Source organism: Haplochromis burtoni, unplaced genomic scaffold (genome assembly GCF_018398535.1).
Source record: "Haplochromis burtoni strain Fernald_Lab_line unplaced genomic scaffold, NCSU_Asbu1 Contig_603, whole genome shotgun sequence".
NCBI lineage: Eukaryota > Metazoa > Chordata > Actinopteri > Cichliformes > Cichlidae > Haplochromis > Haplochromis burtoni.
In genome coordinates, this window is record NW_024582964.1 from 230,435 (window position 1) to 247,445 (window position 17,011).

The 17,011-nt window shown below is 42.0% G+C and overlaps 3 protein-coding genes across 3 annotated transcripts in view; all 3 read right to left on the reverse strand.

Moving 5' to 3' along the window:
- Window positions 1-554: 554 nt before the first annotated feature.
- On the reverse strand, window positions 555-1,951 carry LOC102313045 (uncharacterized protein in ribF 3'region-like). Its single transcript, XM_014329729.2, has 4 exons — window positions 1,888-1,951; window positions 1,426-1,606; window positions 1,137-1,316; window positions 555-665 (listed from the first exon to the last, which is right to left on the reverse strand). The coding sequence occupies exons 2-4, from the start codon at window positions 1,603-1,605 to the stop codon at window positions 555-557; spliced, it is 471 nt and encodes a 156-aa protein (XP_014185215.2). The 5' UTR covers window position 1,606; window positions 1,888-1,951.
- Window positions 1,888-17,011, reverse strand: part of LOC102307627 (protein-tyrosine kinase 2-beta) — a 37,082-nt gene continuing 21,958 nt past the window's right edge. The window contains exon 30 of the mRNA XM_042214716.1: window positions 1,888-2,830. Within this exon, the coding sequence (XP_042070650.1) occupies window positions 2,771-2,830 (60 nt within the window). The 3' untranslated portion in view covers window positions 1,888-2,770. The remainder of the gene's footprint in view (window positions 2,831-17,011) is intronic.
- On the reverse strand, window positions 4,166-11,200 carry LOC102307954 (inosine-uridine preferring nucleoside hydrolase). Its single transcript, XM_005948707.3, has 8 exons — window positions 11,075-11,200; window positions 10,499-10,679; window positions 10,210-10,389; window positions 9,627-9,738; window positions 9,391-9,527; window positions 9,155-9,232; window positions 4,473-4,589; window positions 4,166-4,395 (listed from the first exon to the last, which is right to left on the reverse strand). The coding sequence occupies exons 1-8, from the start codon at window positions 11,140-11,142 to the stop codon at window positions 4,243-4,245; spliced, it is 1,026 nt and encodes a 341-aa protein (XP_005948769.2). The 5' UTR covers window positions 11,143-11,200; the 3' UTR covers window positions 4,166-4,242.

Below are 17,011 nucleotides of genomic sequence, written 5' to 3' on the forward strand. Positions count from 1 at the left end.
ATGGGGCCATGCATTATCATGCTGTAACCTGAGGTTATGGTCATGGATAAATGGCACAACAATGGTCTCAAGGATCTCGACACGGTATCTCTGTGCATTCAAAATGCCAACAATAAAATGCACTCATGTTCATTGTCCATAACCCCACCGCCACCATGGGCCACTATTTTCTATGGCTGTATAAGAACAAGCATCTAGCCATGCAGTCTGCCTGTGCAACATTCTGCTTACCCAGTCAGAAATACTGTCATTGCATCCATTCAAATATTATTTTAAATGTCATTTCTGTCAGTGTCAAACCTTTAAAACGGTATAATTGTTGATTGTAACAGAACTTAAGCATACGGGAAGTATGCTTAAGTTCTGTTCAGTTTGTTTCTCTCCTCACCCATGACAGGCTGTTCCTGCAGGTGAACTCCCAGGTGGAGATGTAGATTGGGCAGGTGTTACCTCTGGCTGCACACAAACATTTTACAGTTCTTGTTATTATTAAAATAGATACATAAACACATAAATCACTGAAAAGATACAACAGAATAAATAAAAGCCTACATTCAGTGTTTCCCCCCCATGATGTAGAGCGCCTTAAGCTTTTTTGGCAAGGAAGGGTCCAACTGCACTGCGACAGCCAGGTTAGTGAGGGGGGCAGTGGCTACGAGGATCACCTGAAGGCAGAAGACTAATTTGTGTTGATGACTGGAGTGCTCTTGTTATTCATAACATAGCTTTGGGATGAACAAAACCCCTACAAATAAAGGTTTTTTATCTAGAAATTTACTTTTTTAGTGAAATTCAATAGATCATTTACATAGAGTAAACCTTTATGTTTACCTTTTTTTAAAATAAATAAACCATTTCAAGAAAATCCCAAATTCAAGGCACATGTAGTGAAACAATGTTGTCATTGAGTTGTGTTTTAGATACATAAAACTTAATAACAACTGAACTGAAATGAGCAAATCCGCTCTAGAAACTAAGCCTAACTAAACTGAATTAAAAACAAAAATTAAAATAAATAAAGAGAATCCAAAAACTATAATAATTCTGGTATGCATAGAATACATGCATACACAGAAAAATTTTGCTCTTAAATTTTATTTACAGTACATTAGCAACATGTTTAACAGAGCACTCACCTCTCCAGCATTGTCTTTCACAAGCTTGATCATGGCCTGCACAGCTTTCTTCTTCTGCAGCAGATCCAAGCCTGGAGCATCTGGATCCGGGACATCCCCCAGCCCGTCTTTCCCGTGGTAATCACCCGCATGCTGTTTGCGGGCCAGCAGAGGCTTTGAGCAGCCATGATACACTGGAATCTGTATTGTAGGTTGCATTTAATAGCAGGTCATCCAGCATGCAACCATGCAGTCAGATCTGTCACCATATCCATGTATAAGACTCTCCCACACTCTGCTCAAAACTTACATCCAGCCTATTGCAGATTTTCAGGACACGCAGCGTGTTCTTGAGGACTTTCTCCAGGGGTGTGTTGCCATGGCAGCAGGTGATCCCCAAAATCTCCACATCAGGGTTGGCAAGGGCCACCATGATGGCCATAGCGTCATCCACCCCAGTGTCCACATCAATGATGAGTTTCTTCTTCATCCTGTGTTTTTCTTTTCACTTTGTCATAAGCTTTTACTTGTAGAACAACCTTATGTTTATAGTAATTCCAAAATATGAACATGAAATACCAATGAAAGACTCCTTCAACGGGTTTTACGGCCAAGGCACGAGAATATACTTTAGATCCCTTTTACAGCTTTGCCTTTAGGCTAGTTTTATAATGTATAATGTATGCACTATTCAGTGTTCAGAATTGCATTCTAATGTTACTCTAAGTTTCACAGTATAGTGAGATTCTAAGATGAAATGTATAATGCTCACCTGGTGAATGGATTCTGACAGATGTTTACAGCTTACTGATATGAGCCACTGCAGCTGAATGCTGTGATCTGAAGAGTGGATAGAATTACTTAGAGAGAGGCTGCATTAGCTTTTGGCTAACTCTGCCCAGTGGGAGGTGGGAATTCCTTCATAACCTCTTCGGTGTAGAGCCCTTAAATTGTAATTCCGCCTCTCATGAGAAGGAAGAAAAAACTTGAAGATCATAATTGATGTATCTGTGCTTGCCAAGTATTTGGGAAGCCAATTACTCTCACTTTATAGAAACTTGTGTCTTGACTCTAGAATAATGTTTAACTCACCGACTGTAAGATACTCAGGTCCTGTGGCTGCAAAATAAGCGAAGGTCATTACCCCTCTATCACCATTCTTGACTGTTGACATGAGTTATTTGTGCTGATATGTTTGGATTGTTTTTTATTTGACTCTGTGCATAATGGCCAAAAGTCTCCAATCTGGTTTCATCTGTGCAGAGCACATTGTTCAAGAAGAAACGTAAGCTATGCTGCCATGCTCTTTTTAGAGAAAAGTTTTTTTTCTCCTAATCCTTCTATAAAAGACATAATTGTTTGGTTGTTTTCTAATTATACTGTCATGAAGTTTAACATTCAACATACTAACTGAGGCCTGTAGAATCTGAGATGTAGCTCCTGGCGCTTAACAGTGTTTCTGAGGATTGCACAGTTTGACCAAAATCTTTTACATCTTGTGAGACAGGTTTGGGCTTGGTGACGCTAGCCCTGACCCGAGCCTAATTCACAGCATTCAGGAGGTCTATGGAGTTAAGAGCAACAATGTTAGCAGCAGCTAACATCTGCTTCTGGCACTCCTCTTTTAGTGATATTATGGAGTAATGCTGGGCCAGTCACATCTTATTGATCAGCTCTGCTAAATCCCTGATGAGTGGTCTCTTTGTGCCCTCAATCTAAGATGGAGAGGAAAGAAGATCAGATCATGTGAAGCAAACTGAACAAATTATGAAGAGTGAAAAGGTGATCAAGTATGTTTGTATATGGTGAAATTATATCCAAGCCCTTTTATAAAAAACTTTATATATGAAGTTTCTTATAATACTAATGAGGTCGATATTTAGATATAGAGCGATTAAAAGAAATAAAAAAAACACTTTGAAAACACATCAGATTTCATTGGCCAAAGGTAATCCAGGACCGCACATGCGCCGCCCAGGTGGGGAGGTAGGTGGGAATGGTTGAATTTGGCGCCTCTACCCCCCACTCATCTCTCCTTAACCAGACTCACCAGAGAATTGGTTTTAGCCTCTTTCCACGCTTTAAGAAGGTTAAGGTGATATATTTGGGTGGCTCCTCCCCTGTCCGACCGTACCACTTCATAGTCTACGTCCCCCACTCGCCCTGTGACCATGAAGGGTTCTTGCCACTTTGCAAGTAACTTTGCGCTGAAAAAAAGTTAGCAATACAAGCATCTTCCGGTGAAAATTGCCTATGAATAGCACCTCTGTTGTGCTGCTGTCATTCCTGGGCCTGGAGAAAATTCTCTCGTGATTACCTCCCCAACATGTGCAGCTTTGCTCTCAGGCCCAGAACCTATTGAATCTAATTATTAGGTGGGCTCAGACTTTCCTCTCAGTTTTCTTTATTCAAGTCCAAAAAGCCTCGTGGCTTCCTGCCGAACAACAACTCAAAGTGAGAAAATTCCGTGGAGGCATGGGGCACCTCCTACACTGCAAACAACAGAGGGTCTAACCAGAGATCCCAATTGTGTTTATCCTCATGATCCACCAATCCATCAATCTCAAGGTGGTAGATGCTGGTCTGAACAGATTAATGCCCAGTAATTTGTATAGCTCTTTCAGTGTGTGGGACATGAATAAAGTTCTCCGGTCAGTCAGTATATCTTTCAGGATGCCGATGTGGGAGATGACCTGAAAAGTGCCTGCGCCGCACTCTTTGCAGAAATGGTGCGCAGCAGCACTGCCTCTGGATATCCGCATAATATGCCGCATAATCGACTAGAACAAATACAAAGTGATATCCTTGTGCACTCTGATAAAATGGCCCGATAAGGTCCATGTCAGTGAACTCAAACGGGACCTCCATTAACAGCAATAGGCATAAAGGCACTTTTGGAATGGCTGGCTGGTTCAACAGCTCACACCACAGACACATAAGCCCACATGCTTGGCCATGAAAACTGGACCATTATTCACCGTGGGGTTATAGTGAGCGACCTGGGAAATCAATTCCCAGCAGCTTTTAGGCACCAGCAACTTGGTGTGCTCTTTTTCAAAGAGAAAAAAATCAGTTTTTATTTCTTGTTATGAACCAAACTCACGCATTCAGCATGCATAGAAACATTCTATTTGAGTGCATTGGTCAACATTTGCTTTAACTTTTCCAAGTCAACTTTCTTCATGATGATGGCCTTATGGTCTTTCTTCAGCTTCTGGATGTAGTCCACCACCATCATGCCTCGGGTGTAGGTCCCCTCTAACTCCACTGCCACCGCAACCTGAAGGAGAAACACAAGAAACTGTTAAACAATACTTGAAATTTTACTTAACCTGATAAAAATTAGGAGTTGCTTACCTCTTCGCTCTCAGTTATCAATGTATCATCGATGGCAGCAGCTAAGGCATAGACGTCACAGGAATTGAAACCAGTTCCTGCAGTAATCTCCTTCTTATAGTCAGCTGATTGGGCTTTCTGTCAAATCAGTACATCAGAGGTATTTAGACATTTTGTGATTATCAGTGTAGGGACTAGGGATGGGTATCGAAACCCGGTTCTTGTTGAGAACCGGTTCAAACTGTTTCAATTCCTTGGAATTGTTTGCCATTTTTGCAAACGATTCCCTTATCGATTCCAGTCGCCCCGAATGACGTCACCACGTTGCGGAGCATCATTTACCTGGCAGGAAACACGGCGCCTAAGCGGCTCAAACGCTCAAGAGTTTGGTCATACTTTACGAGAACGGATGACAACAGGGCAACTTGCAATACTTGTAAAGTAGAATTTCATTTAAGGGAGGAAACACTACGAATATGCAAAAGCATTTGCTCACAAAACACGCGATGACCTTAAATGAATGTCGTGTTTTTAATTCCGCTCCGGACTCGTGAATCTCAACCCAGCAGCAGCGGTAATGTTTCCACGTCCTCTCCCGTTAATGCGGCAGGTAAATAATCAACTAACAGTGCATATTATGTTAGCACGATCTGCCTTATTACAAAACCTGCCATTACTGTGGTGGCTCAGATGCTGGCAGTTCTCACTGCAGTCTACCGGTAACGTCTCCTTTCAGGCCAGGATAGACGAATGTCACCGAGCAGTGACTGAGTTTGTGGTAAAAGGCTTGCACCCATTTGCCACAGCAGATGCCCCCGATTTTCGGTAAGTGAATGTGTTTAATTGTAGGCAGGAACATTACTGGGAATTCTTGTGTAATTGCTACAGAATGATTTATGTTATACTTTGTTATTGCTACAGAAGAATATTTATTTTATTATTTTACATTTACAATTTTTTTTCCTGGGGACCCTGTGACATCCCATGGAAGAGCCATAGGCTGTGGATCTCTTAAGATCTCACTGTTGGGTTTGTAAGGCCATGTTACTCCTAAATTTCTATCTTGTTCAAAGAGAAGATAAAACAAAGTTCTAAGCTAATCGACCTTAGTGTTCTCCTTTTTAAAAAAATAAGGATCGATAAGACAATCGATAAAGAATCGAATCGTTAAACAGAATTGAAAATGGAATCGGAATTGCGAAAATCTTATCAACACCCATCCCTAGTAGGGACTAACGCGTTATTAAGTAACGCGTTACAGTAACTACGTTATTATTGTGGTAACGAGCACGGTAACTAGTTATTATGCCAAAATCAGGAACGCGTTAATCGTTACTGGGATTTAGATAGGGTCGTTATTCGTTACTTCTTGCGGTGGCTATCGCGGAGCTTCAACAGATTCAGTAACATTAGCAAGTGGTGGAGGCCAGCAGGTGGATGAGGGAAAGGGGAGGCAGGAGGAGCAGAGACCCGAGGTGGCCGCCGGTCCAAGTGTCAGGTGAAATGACCTTCAGGTAAGAAGTTATGACCTGCAGTCTATCTGGGTCAGATATAAACCAAGTTGGAGTTTATTTTAGTTATGCTGACTTTTTCGTACTGGGTACTAGCTAGCATGACGGAGTTTCTATACAGCTGGGTGGTGCTATGATGTTACTGATGTTGAACTTTATTTTGTTCATAAGGTTAATTATTAGAGTTTCCACCCGTCCCTAGTAGGCTAGAATCATGGCGGCGGTCAACGACGGTCCAGGCGTGGGATTTCTCTCGTGGAAATATGCACATTATTTTTTCCTTTTTATTGGTAGGTGGCACAGTGCACTTGTGGCAAGTAAGCAAGCTAGAGGACTGACAATCTTGCTGGGTATCCAGTTACGGAAGCAACACATTAACAAGAGAATTCTGAGTAAAACCAAAGTTACTTTCCCTAGTAACTAGTTACTCTGAAAGTAACGAGTAACTTGAAGTAACTGAGTTACTTTTGAACTAGTAATGTAACTAAGTTACTAATTTAAAGTAACTTACCCAACACTGGTGATTATCTGTAAGCCAGTGGAGGACCAAGGTCTAAACAAAAAAAGTTGCCACTAGAGGGCTTCAACCAACACCTGTAGACTCCTCTTTTCACACTCTGTGGTTACCCTTGTATAGTTGAGAGACCTTGGGGAGTATAATGCAAAACCTTTGGTCTTGTTAGCTTATTAACACCATTTAAATGTCAGTTTAGAATTTGGAAGTGGACGTCCTGGCACGTCAATCTGGCTATGTGCCACAAGCCAGTAGAGTAACCCAGATTTCTTGGAGTCACTGGTTGGGTTGAAGAGTGTTACATCTAGGGACTTAATTGCTCTGCTGGGGGATTTAACCACTTATTTGGAGAGCAGTGTGACCTGGATGGGTGGAAGGCTGTACCAGCCAGGAGTGCATGGAAGATAAAAATTGAATGAGAATTTTGGTCAGGTTCAAAGCTAACCATCAGACAACTCAAGAGGGGTAAGTTGTGCTCTTCTCACACTGTATACAATGGTAGTTTGGTTTCCTATGGTGTTGATCAATGTTCCCTCTAAGCTGCGTGCGTGCGCAATTGCGCACTGCTGGCACGGTCTCTGCGCACAGAAAATCTGCGTTGCGCACAAAAAAAAATCTAACCTGAATTGAAATTAAAATTAAAACTTTAACAATTCTGTTTTGCAGTGTTAGTCAGTAAGTGACTGGCTGCTCCCGTATGGGATTAGAACGATGCCACCTTATCCCATAGTCCAGCCAATAATGCATTCACATTCATATATACGCAGCTAATCAACGTGGTTGACAGGCTATGACAGCGTCCTTATGCTGCCGACACCAGTGCTTTAGCTAGCAAAGAGGCGTGGCTGATGTGGAGGGAAGCCACGTTAATGACAACGTGTACAACCATTGGAGATGTGAGCAGGACAGACGGAACAATTGATGGAAAAAGTGTGGACTTTATACCAGTTTTTAAATTGTGTTGATAGGCCACGTAAAACCAGAGTTATGATAAAAAATATATGCAATGTTTGGTTTTCTTCCTGAATACTGTCGTTGTTTATATTTACTGCGGGAAGAAACGGTGTTTTATAAGGAAAACGCTGGAAAGCCTGTGAGCAAAAACAAAACCAAAAACCCCCCACCCTTTCCTATTGGTGGAAAAATGTACCATGTCGACCAATCAAAAAATTATATGGAACATTGTTTAGAAGGGGGAAGTTTTAGGAGTGACGTGTTTTGAGATGTGAGAGATTTGCGCGTTTAGCGCAAATCTTGTGTAGTTAGTGTGTAGTGTAGTCAATAGTTTTGTTGTGTGTGTCAGAACAATGAGGCGACTGCTGAATGTTACAGGTGTTACAGCAGTGATACATCTCCTGTTGTCAGGCCTGCAGGTATCAGGCTGTTGTTCTCCTTTATCTCATAGTGGACAGAAATTATTTTTTGGAGTGGCACAAATAATTTTTGTGACATCAGATTTGATGCAGAACAGCTGATTGTTCTGTAAATAGTTTGAAATGTATATTTAAAAAAACGCCTTGGCTTCATTTTTAGGTAAACAGCTGCAAAAAAACTTTGTTGTTTGCATAACCCAGTAACTTTTTTGAAGAAGTAACTATATAATTAATTGCCCAACGTTGGTCATTATATACTGTATTTTGCAGACAGAGAGTTACAGACTCTCTCACAGACCACAGACTCATACTCATAATACAAGTCAGAGCTTTACAGAAAATCATAAAATAGAAAGTTGTGTTTTCAAAATTGGAGTTCAAGTTATTTTTACTTCCAACAGTGTTAACATGCTACACAAGTCATGAACAAGATTCTTTTTTAATTTTCATTGTAAGTGGGCTAAAGCACTTAATTAAAAGTAGTCTAACATAAATGTAAATGCTGTAATTTGATTATTTTAATAAACCATGTGACTTGGATGGATTTGATGCTGGCGTGACCACAGTGCACACGTCTGCTGTTGCTCACAGTGGTCCAAGGGACGCTCAGGAGGTTTGTGTGTTCGCTCAGACACGTGAAAAATTAGAGGGAACATTGGTGGTGATCGTAGGAAAATCTATGCTTCTCTGTTCAGGCTTCTGCCCCACAACCTGAATCAGGAGAGTGACCTTTCTGATGTGAGAATTACACCACTCCCTGTGAGAAAAGCTGCAATCATTCAATCATTTTATCAGTGCGACAGTTTTTGTTTCTTATGTATTATGCTTCTCCCCCCTTTCAGCAAATTATAAATGAAAGAACAAGGATGTGTAACGACATGTATGTAAGTGTCATAACATTCTTTTGGCAGCACAGTGTGTTGAAGCCTGGCATTATTGTGTCACAGCACTAAGATCCTGCTTAGACAAGTTAATCTGGGAGGAGTGGCAGTTTAGCTCACTGGGCTGAGCTGGTGAACACATGACACGATACCAGTCTGAGGTTTAGTTTGATCCGAGGCTCTCTTGGCCTGTCTTCCCCCACTCTCTTTCTGCTGTTCTGTCTCATTTTTCCCATGGCCCATCTAATAAAGGTGAAAAAACTTCAAAATTGTTTAACAGAAATTCCTCATCATTCGCAGCACCTGGGGATCCAGTGCTTCTTGCAACATGTTTTCTTGCAAAAATGTATTAAGATATAAATTTGTCACACTTTCTGGGGATGGGATTCTAATTATTGTAATAATATCATTTGCACACTCTTACCATCCTTGAAAGACTTGAAATCTTTTTCATGAAGTCTGCTTTCTGTGTAGATTCGGCAAGCCAGGTGTCACAGAAAGACTACAGGAGGAAAAATTGAGGGTGCAAATTTAAATCACTGTGAAATTATCAGTCAAGCCAAAAACAGCATTATTACAAATATTCAAATATTATTCTAAATGTAATTTCAGTTAGTGTAAAGCCATACAGCTTGCTGTACAGCTTGTCTGTTTCCTTACCCACGGAAGGCTGTTCCTGCAGGTGAACTCCCATGTAGCCATGTAGGTTGGGCAGGTGTAGCGGTCCAACACGATGTAAGCCGCCTCTGGGTCGGCTACAAAGTTAAACTCTCCACACACTGTGGTGTTACCTCTGGCTGCACACAGACATTATTAATGCAATTCTTGTTATTATTAATATAGAAAAAAAAATCATAAATCAGAGAACAAGTACATCAGAGTAAATAAAAGCCTACATTCAGTGTTTCCCCCCATGATGTAGAGCGCCTTCAGCTTTTTTGGCAAGGAAGGGTCCAACTGCACTGCGACAGCCAGGTTAGTGAGGGGGGCAGTGGCTACGAGGATCACCTGAAGGCAGAAGACTAATTTGTGTTGATGACTGGAGTGCTCTTGTTATTCATAACATAGCTTTGGGATGAACAAAACCCCTACAAATAAAGGTTTTTTATCTAGAAATTTACTTTTTTAGTGAAATTCAATAGATCATTTACATAGAGTAAACCTTTATGTTTACCTTTTTTTAAAATAAATAAACCATTTCAAGAAAATCCCAAATTCAAGGCACATGTAGTGAAACAATGTTGTCATTGAGTTGTGTTTTAGATACATAAAACTTAATAACAACTGAACTGAAATGAGCAAATCCGCTCTAGAAACTAAGCCTAACTAAACTGAATTAAAAACAAAAATTAAAATAAATAAAGAGAATCCAAAAACTATAATAATTCTGGTATGCATAGAATACATGCATACACAGAAAAATTTTGCTCTTAAATTTTATTTACAGTACATTAGCAACATGTTTAACAGAGCACTCACCTCTCCAGCATTGTCTTTCACAAGCTTGATCATGGCCTGCACAGCTTTCTTCTTCTGCAGCAGATCCAAGCCTGGAGCATCTGGATCCGGGACATCCCCCAGCCCGTCTTTCCCGTGGTAATCACCTGCATGCTGTTTGCGGGCCAGCAGAGGCTTTGAGCAGCCACGATACACTGGAATCTGTATTGTAGGTTGCATTTAATAGCAGGTCATCCAGCATGCAACCATGCAGTCAGATCTGTCACCATATCCATGTATAAGACTCTCCCACACTCTGCTCAAAACTTACATCCAGCCTATTGCAGATTTTCAGGACACGCAGCGTGTTCTTGAGGACGTTCTCCAGGGGTGTGTTGCCATGGCAGCAGGTGATCCCCAAAATCTCCACATCAGGGTTGGCGAGGGCCACCATGATGGCCATAGCGTCATCCACCCCAGTGTCCACATCAATGATGAGCTTCTTCTTCATCCTGTGTTCAACCACAGCATTAAAAACCTGAAGAGATATTGTTTCTAATAATGCAAACTTCATTCCTCTAATATGATCTGGAGCCACGTATCCCTCCATTTTTTTTAACGGCTTTTCTAACTGGAGCCTATCTGAGCTGTCAGAGGGAGGAAAACAGGGTACACTCTGCACGGACCACCAGTCTATCTATCACACAGAGAGAGAGAAAACTGCAAAAATGAAAAAAAATGAAACACAGCGTTTTTTCTATTGATATTTAGATACTTTTTACAGCATCACCTTTAGGATGGTTTCCAATGTTTAAATGCATATGCAGTAATTAGTGTTCAGAATTAAATTCTTATGGTATTCTAAGGTTCATTCTAAAGTAAAATTACTTAAATGTAAAATACTCACCTGGTGAATGGATTCTGTTTACAGCTTAATGATATAAGCGTCCGCAGCTGAATGTGTAAACTGAACATTGGGCAGAATTATATAGGGAGGTGTTGCATAAACACATGGCTAACTCCACCTCAGGGGATTTTCTCTAGGTGTTATAAATCTACCCCAAACTTGGGTTTGTCCGCCTTTTTGTTTTCTTTTGTAAAATGAAATAACTGCATGCTCTTTTTGGAAAGAACAACATTTAATAATAATATAGAGGGGACGGGGGTTCAAACTGTGTAATAACTAGAATTGTCTGACATTGTTAAAATAATATTGTTCAGCTACAGGTGTCTAGAATTAAAGGGGCTACTGAAGGCTTTTCAGTTAAAACAAATACACTTTAAAAAAGAAAAACAAACCATTCAGTTTCTCTATCTTAAGATAAACTCTTGATCTAGAAAGTGGACAATAGAAATAATTAATTACATAATTACATTCTTGAAGGATTTTCATTAAACCCAAATATGGTAGAAATGTATTGAAAAGAAGGAATTTTATAGCCATCTTAAAACAGCTACTCTAGAGAAACCTGCATCCAGCCAGTGCACAGATTTTTAATGTGTAACCTGTATCCAGTGCCGTCAAATAATGGATGTCTTTATCCTCTGTAAGAAGACTTTTATTTTGAAAGAAACACCTTTAGTGCATGTGTTCATTTTCTCATATGATTTGTGACTAAACAATTTGCATCTAATGTAATTCACGTTTCTGCAGACGTGCTTGCAGCATGGTTAATATTTAAATAAGACATTTCTTTTATAAAGTCTGCAGTATACAGTTTACACGTGAAGACGGTAGAATTTTATAAAGAGGATAAGCTGGATAAGCTCTTGGCTAACTCCGAAATTCCTTTATAACCTCTCCGCTATAGAGTTTAAGGGTATTCGTGACTTCACAAAGCCTCTTTAAGGCTTCACTTGCTTAAAAAGCAAATTTCTTTCCTCCCATGAGAAAGAAAAGTGAAACGAAATCAGATTTGATGTGTCTGCTTGGCAAGCCTGTGACATTACCTTTGTGGAAACTTGTGTTAAAGACGAATCTGCTGCAGGGCTGAAACATTGGTTGTGAAAAGATCTATTATCTTATGATTAAAGGGTATGTCAAAGCTCTGCATTCTTAACAATTGACTTAATCAGGTAGCATATATCACCTCTGTACTGTGTTTGCAACATACCTTGCTGTTATTGTAGTCGGCTTAACTAGTTTAATGAAACTATTAAGTCAGAAATTCTACATATGTGGTGTGAGATGTGTTGATCATGCAAACATGTGTTAAACTTTTTGACTGCATGATGATAACCTCAGTTTTTACTGGCTTGCAGAAGTTGGTATCAAAGCCTTATTTCCCTTGGAAATGACAATAGACATTCATGAAAGTTTTCACGTCACTCTGTTTGACTTTATCTGTCTCTCACATTATTGCAGAGGAATTTTGGTCCACTGCTATGTACAGCATTGCTTTATTTCATTTATGTTTGCAGGCATTTGTGTTGAGGTCTGTACTTTCACTTTAACACTGTAAAAACCTTGACTGTTCTCTGTTTTCAGCCATTCTGTGGTAGATTTGCTGCAATGCATGGGATCACTGTTGAATGACCCAGCTTTAAGCCAAACTTCAGCTGTTGGACAGATCTAGAATACTTTGATATACAGAAGAGTTCATGTTTAACTCAGTGACTGAAAAACACCAAGGTCCTGCGGCTGCAAAGCAAAGTCCCAATCATTACCCCTACACCACAGTACTTGACAGTTGGTATGAGGTGTTTGGGGTGATTTGGCTTGACTGGTTTCTGTAAAACATTTTGTTGTGCATTATGGTCAGACCCTCTCCGTGAATCACTACCTTATTGTGGTGGAGGAGTTTGTGTGTCCCAGGGATCCCAGGGGCTATGTTGTCTGGGGGCTTTTGCCCCCTGGTAGGGTCTCCCATGGCAAATTGGTCCTGGGTGAGGGACCAGACAAAGAGCGATTCAGAAGACCCTTATGAAGAGAACATCGAGGGAACAGTTTACCCTGCCTGGGATAGGATTACCGGGGCCCCGTGCTGGAGCCAGGCCCGGGGAGGGTGCCCGAGGGCGAGCGTCTGGTGGCCGGGCCTTAGTCCATTGGGCCCGGCCGGGCACAGCCCGAAGAGGAGACATGGGCCCATCGTCCCGCAGGCCCACCACCCGCAGGAGGCGCCATAGGGGTCGGGTGCATTGTGTGCCGGGTGGCGGCCAGGAGCGGAGGCCCTTGCGGACTGATCCCTGGCTGCCAAGACTGGCAATAGGGACATGGAATGTTGGAATGCTGGAAGGTGCTCTGTTGTCCTGCTGGGAGACTTCAATGCTCACGTGGGTAACGACAGCGAGACCTGGAGGGGCGTGATTAGGAGGAACGGCCTCCCTGATCTGAACCTGAGCGGTGTTTTGTTATTGGACTTCTGTGCAAATCACAGTTTGGCCATAATGAACACCTTGTTCGAACATAAGAGTGTCCATAAGTGCACGTGGCACCAGGACGCTCTAGGCCGCAGGTCGATGATGGATTTTGTAATCGTATCAGCAGACCTGCAACCATATGTTCTGGACACTCGGGTAAAGAGAGGGGCTGAGCTGTCAACTGATCACCACCTGGTGGTGAGTTGGATCAGGTGGCGGGGGAGGACGCTGGACAGACCTGGTGCACCTAAACGCGTAGTGAGGGTGTGCTGGGAACGTCTAGCAGAGGCCCCAGTCCGCGAGATCTTCAACGCACACCTCCGGCAGAGCTTCAACAGCATTCCGAGGGAGACTGGGGACATTGAGTCCGAATGGACCATGTTCAGCGTCTCCATTGCCGAAGCTGCTGCATTGAGCTTGCGGCCGCAAGGTGGTTGGTGCCTGCCGTGGTGGTAATCCCCGAACCAAATGGTGGACACCAGAGGTGAAGGGAGCCACCAGGCTGAAGAAGGAGTCCTATCGGGCTTGGTTAGCCTGTGGGACTCCGGAGGCAGCCGACAGGTATCGACAGGCCAAGCGGAATGGGCTCGGGCAGTGGCTGAAGCAAAAACTCGGGTGTGGGAGGAGTTCGGAGAGGCCATGGAAAAAGACTTTCGGACTGCCTCGAAGAGATTCTGGCAAACCGTCAGGCGTCTCAGGAGGGGAAAGCGGTGCTCTACCTGCACTGTGTATAGTGCTGGCGGAGCGCTGCTGACGTCGACTGAGAAAATTGTCAGGCGGTGGAAGGAATACTTCGAGGACCTCCTTAATCCCACTGACACGTCTTCCGAGGAGGAAGCAGAGTCTGGGGATGAGGGGAATGACCCGCCAATTTCCAGGGGCGAGGTCACTGAGGCAGTTAAACAACTCCTTGGTGGCAGAGCCCCTGGTGTTGATTTTAAGCTTTTAATGATTTCTTTGAACTGTTCTTTTTCCAGTGTGTAATGATTGTACAGCCATGTCTTTATATAAATAAATCAAATATATACAGAAAACCCCACCACTAATATTTGATTGTCCCTAAGCAAAAGCTTCCAAAAGCATCTAACCAAACTCTTTTGGTAGCCATCTACAAGTTCCTGGCATAATTCTGCCTTCAAGAATTTGGTAGTAGTTCTCCTTCTTCATTATTCTGTCCACTTACAAATGTAACAGTACCACTGGGAGCAAAACTCCCACAAAGCATGATACTACCACCACCATGCTTGACACCTGGGACAGTGTTCTTATGTTTGAAAGCCTCACCTTTACAACCCCAAAACATACCTCTTGTAAATGTGTCAAAACAGCTCAATCTTTGACTGGTCTGACCATAAAGCTTTTCTCCAGAAGGTATTTGGCTTGTCCATCTGGTAAACTGGAAATTGCAGCTGAGCTCAAAGGTGTTGATTTGGAGCAGGAGCTTCTTTCTTTATTGGCACCCTCTCAGTCAATAGTGTTGCAAAACACTGTGGACAGTGCTGCTAGTGTTCCAGCAATTTCCAATTCATGGCAGGTTTGAGCCTTAGTGGTCCCTGGGCAGACCTAACGGATTTCCTGAGGGTGATGGTTTGGGACTTCCTCCAGACCTTGGCAAATTGGTCAAACTTGTGGAAATCTACATATCTGGGACTCTGATAATTGTTCAGTCCAGTGAATTTTGTGTAATAAATCATTTTTTATGCTAGCAAGAGTCAGGATAACTAAGGCAAGTTAAGAAAAGTTAATAGGCCTTGGACTTGTCAAGTTTTATTAACTTGACAAGTCCAAAATTTCAGCACTACTTATTAAAAGATTTGGATGAGTGCGTGTCAGCCTACAAAAAAGTAAGGAAATTTGTCTATTATCTCTAAGTTGTAATGATGCTTCTTGGCATTAAATCTTATACCACTGAAAAGCCCCAATTTCCCCTATAGTGGTACCAAGTTTGTCTAGGAAATGTATTTTGGGGTTGAGTAGAGTTGAATATGTGGGTTACACCTAATAAAAACTCTGAAAGGTTCTCACTACTGAAAACCAAGCTGTTTCAGGTGAAAAGGAAGCCGTTTAAACTGAATAGGAAGGTGTTTTGGGTGAACAGGACAGTGACCAGTGAGAACACATTTCAAAATACAGATAACATTACATTAATGTCTGCTCAACAGCCTGAAAGTGAAATATATTAGTCTTAAAAGAGACCATCAGAACTCTTTAAAATGTGACAGCCATGGAGCATCAACCTGCTGTAAGTATAAGTGTGGATGTGCTGAATAGTCACACTTTGGCATCTGGACATCAGACACCAGAAACAAGAAATCCCAATAGAGTTTGTGTATAATCATCTAGCACTCCCTCTTGTCTAAAATTGTCTGGATTTTTGTTTTGAAAGACTCAATACATTGCAGGGCACAAGTGAAACATTTTTACGACATCCTCTTCATTGCCTCTTATCTCAAAGAATGCATGTGAAAAATTCAGGGTATCAGATAAAATTTCATTGTAGTTGAGGTACTGTCACACAGTCCTCTTTTCAGATTGTAGGTGCAGCTAGCATGGTGCAACTTAGCATGGCCAGGAGGTCTAGACTTGTTGCTATCCTACAACAGTGTTCGGATGGTCACTACCAAGGCCAAAAAATTGTTCTCTTATGCTGCTAACAAGCTGTTGAGTAGACATCAGCGTGGTTTTCGCGATATTGAAATGTACTGTTTGTTTTTCTCAACTTCCTGTTCAACTGAAATCTTCTCAGTTTTCATTAGCGGTCTCGTCCATGTTAATCACTCCCAGCTGTGTCCCCCACCTGTGTGTGATCTCCCTGTGTTCTCTGAGTGTTTTTAAGTTGTGTCTTCTGTCATAGTAGTTGCTGGTTCGTCTGTGTTGTTTCCCCTCGGTCTCCCTGCGTCTCTTCATGTGTATTTCCCCGGATCTCCCTGCACCGTCATTCCTGGTTTGTGTTGTTAGTTTACCCAGTTTAGGTTTTCGGTTTCATGTTCACACCCCGTTGCTGTTTGTACCCACTGCTGTAAATAAACACTCACCTGCACCAGAGCTGCCGCCTTTTGGGTCCTTTCTCCACCTCCACACGGCTTGCCCCGGCAAACCGTGACAAAATTAGCTTTTATACATTTAGCGTTTCATTGCCAGTTTAAAGCACAACTTACAGTCATTGCTCGCCTCGATCCAAATGATATGGTTGGTGTTCTCCAGACTTTAATCGTGAAATCCAACAAATGACACGAAACAGGTGTCGATAGCAGAACAAGCTGTTTGGCATTGACAGGGAAGATTTTATGAGTGGGCTTTAGGGACGTTGTTACTGAAACGCTCTCACACACTCTACTGAATATTTCACACACATTACTAAAACACTTTCTCACACACACACACACACACACACACACACGCAATGACACACACAACACACGCACACACACACCACACACACACACACACTACACACACACCACACACACACACACCACACGCG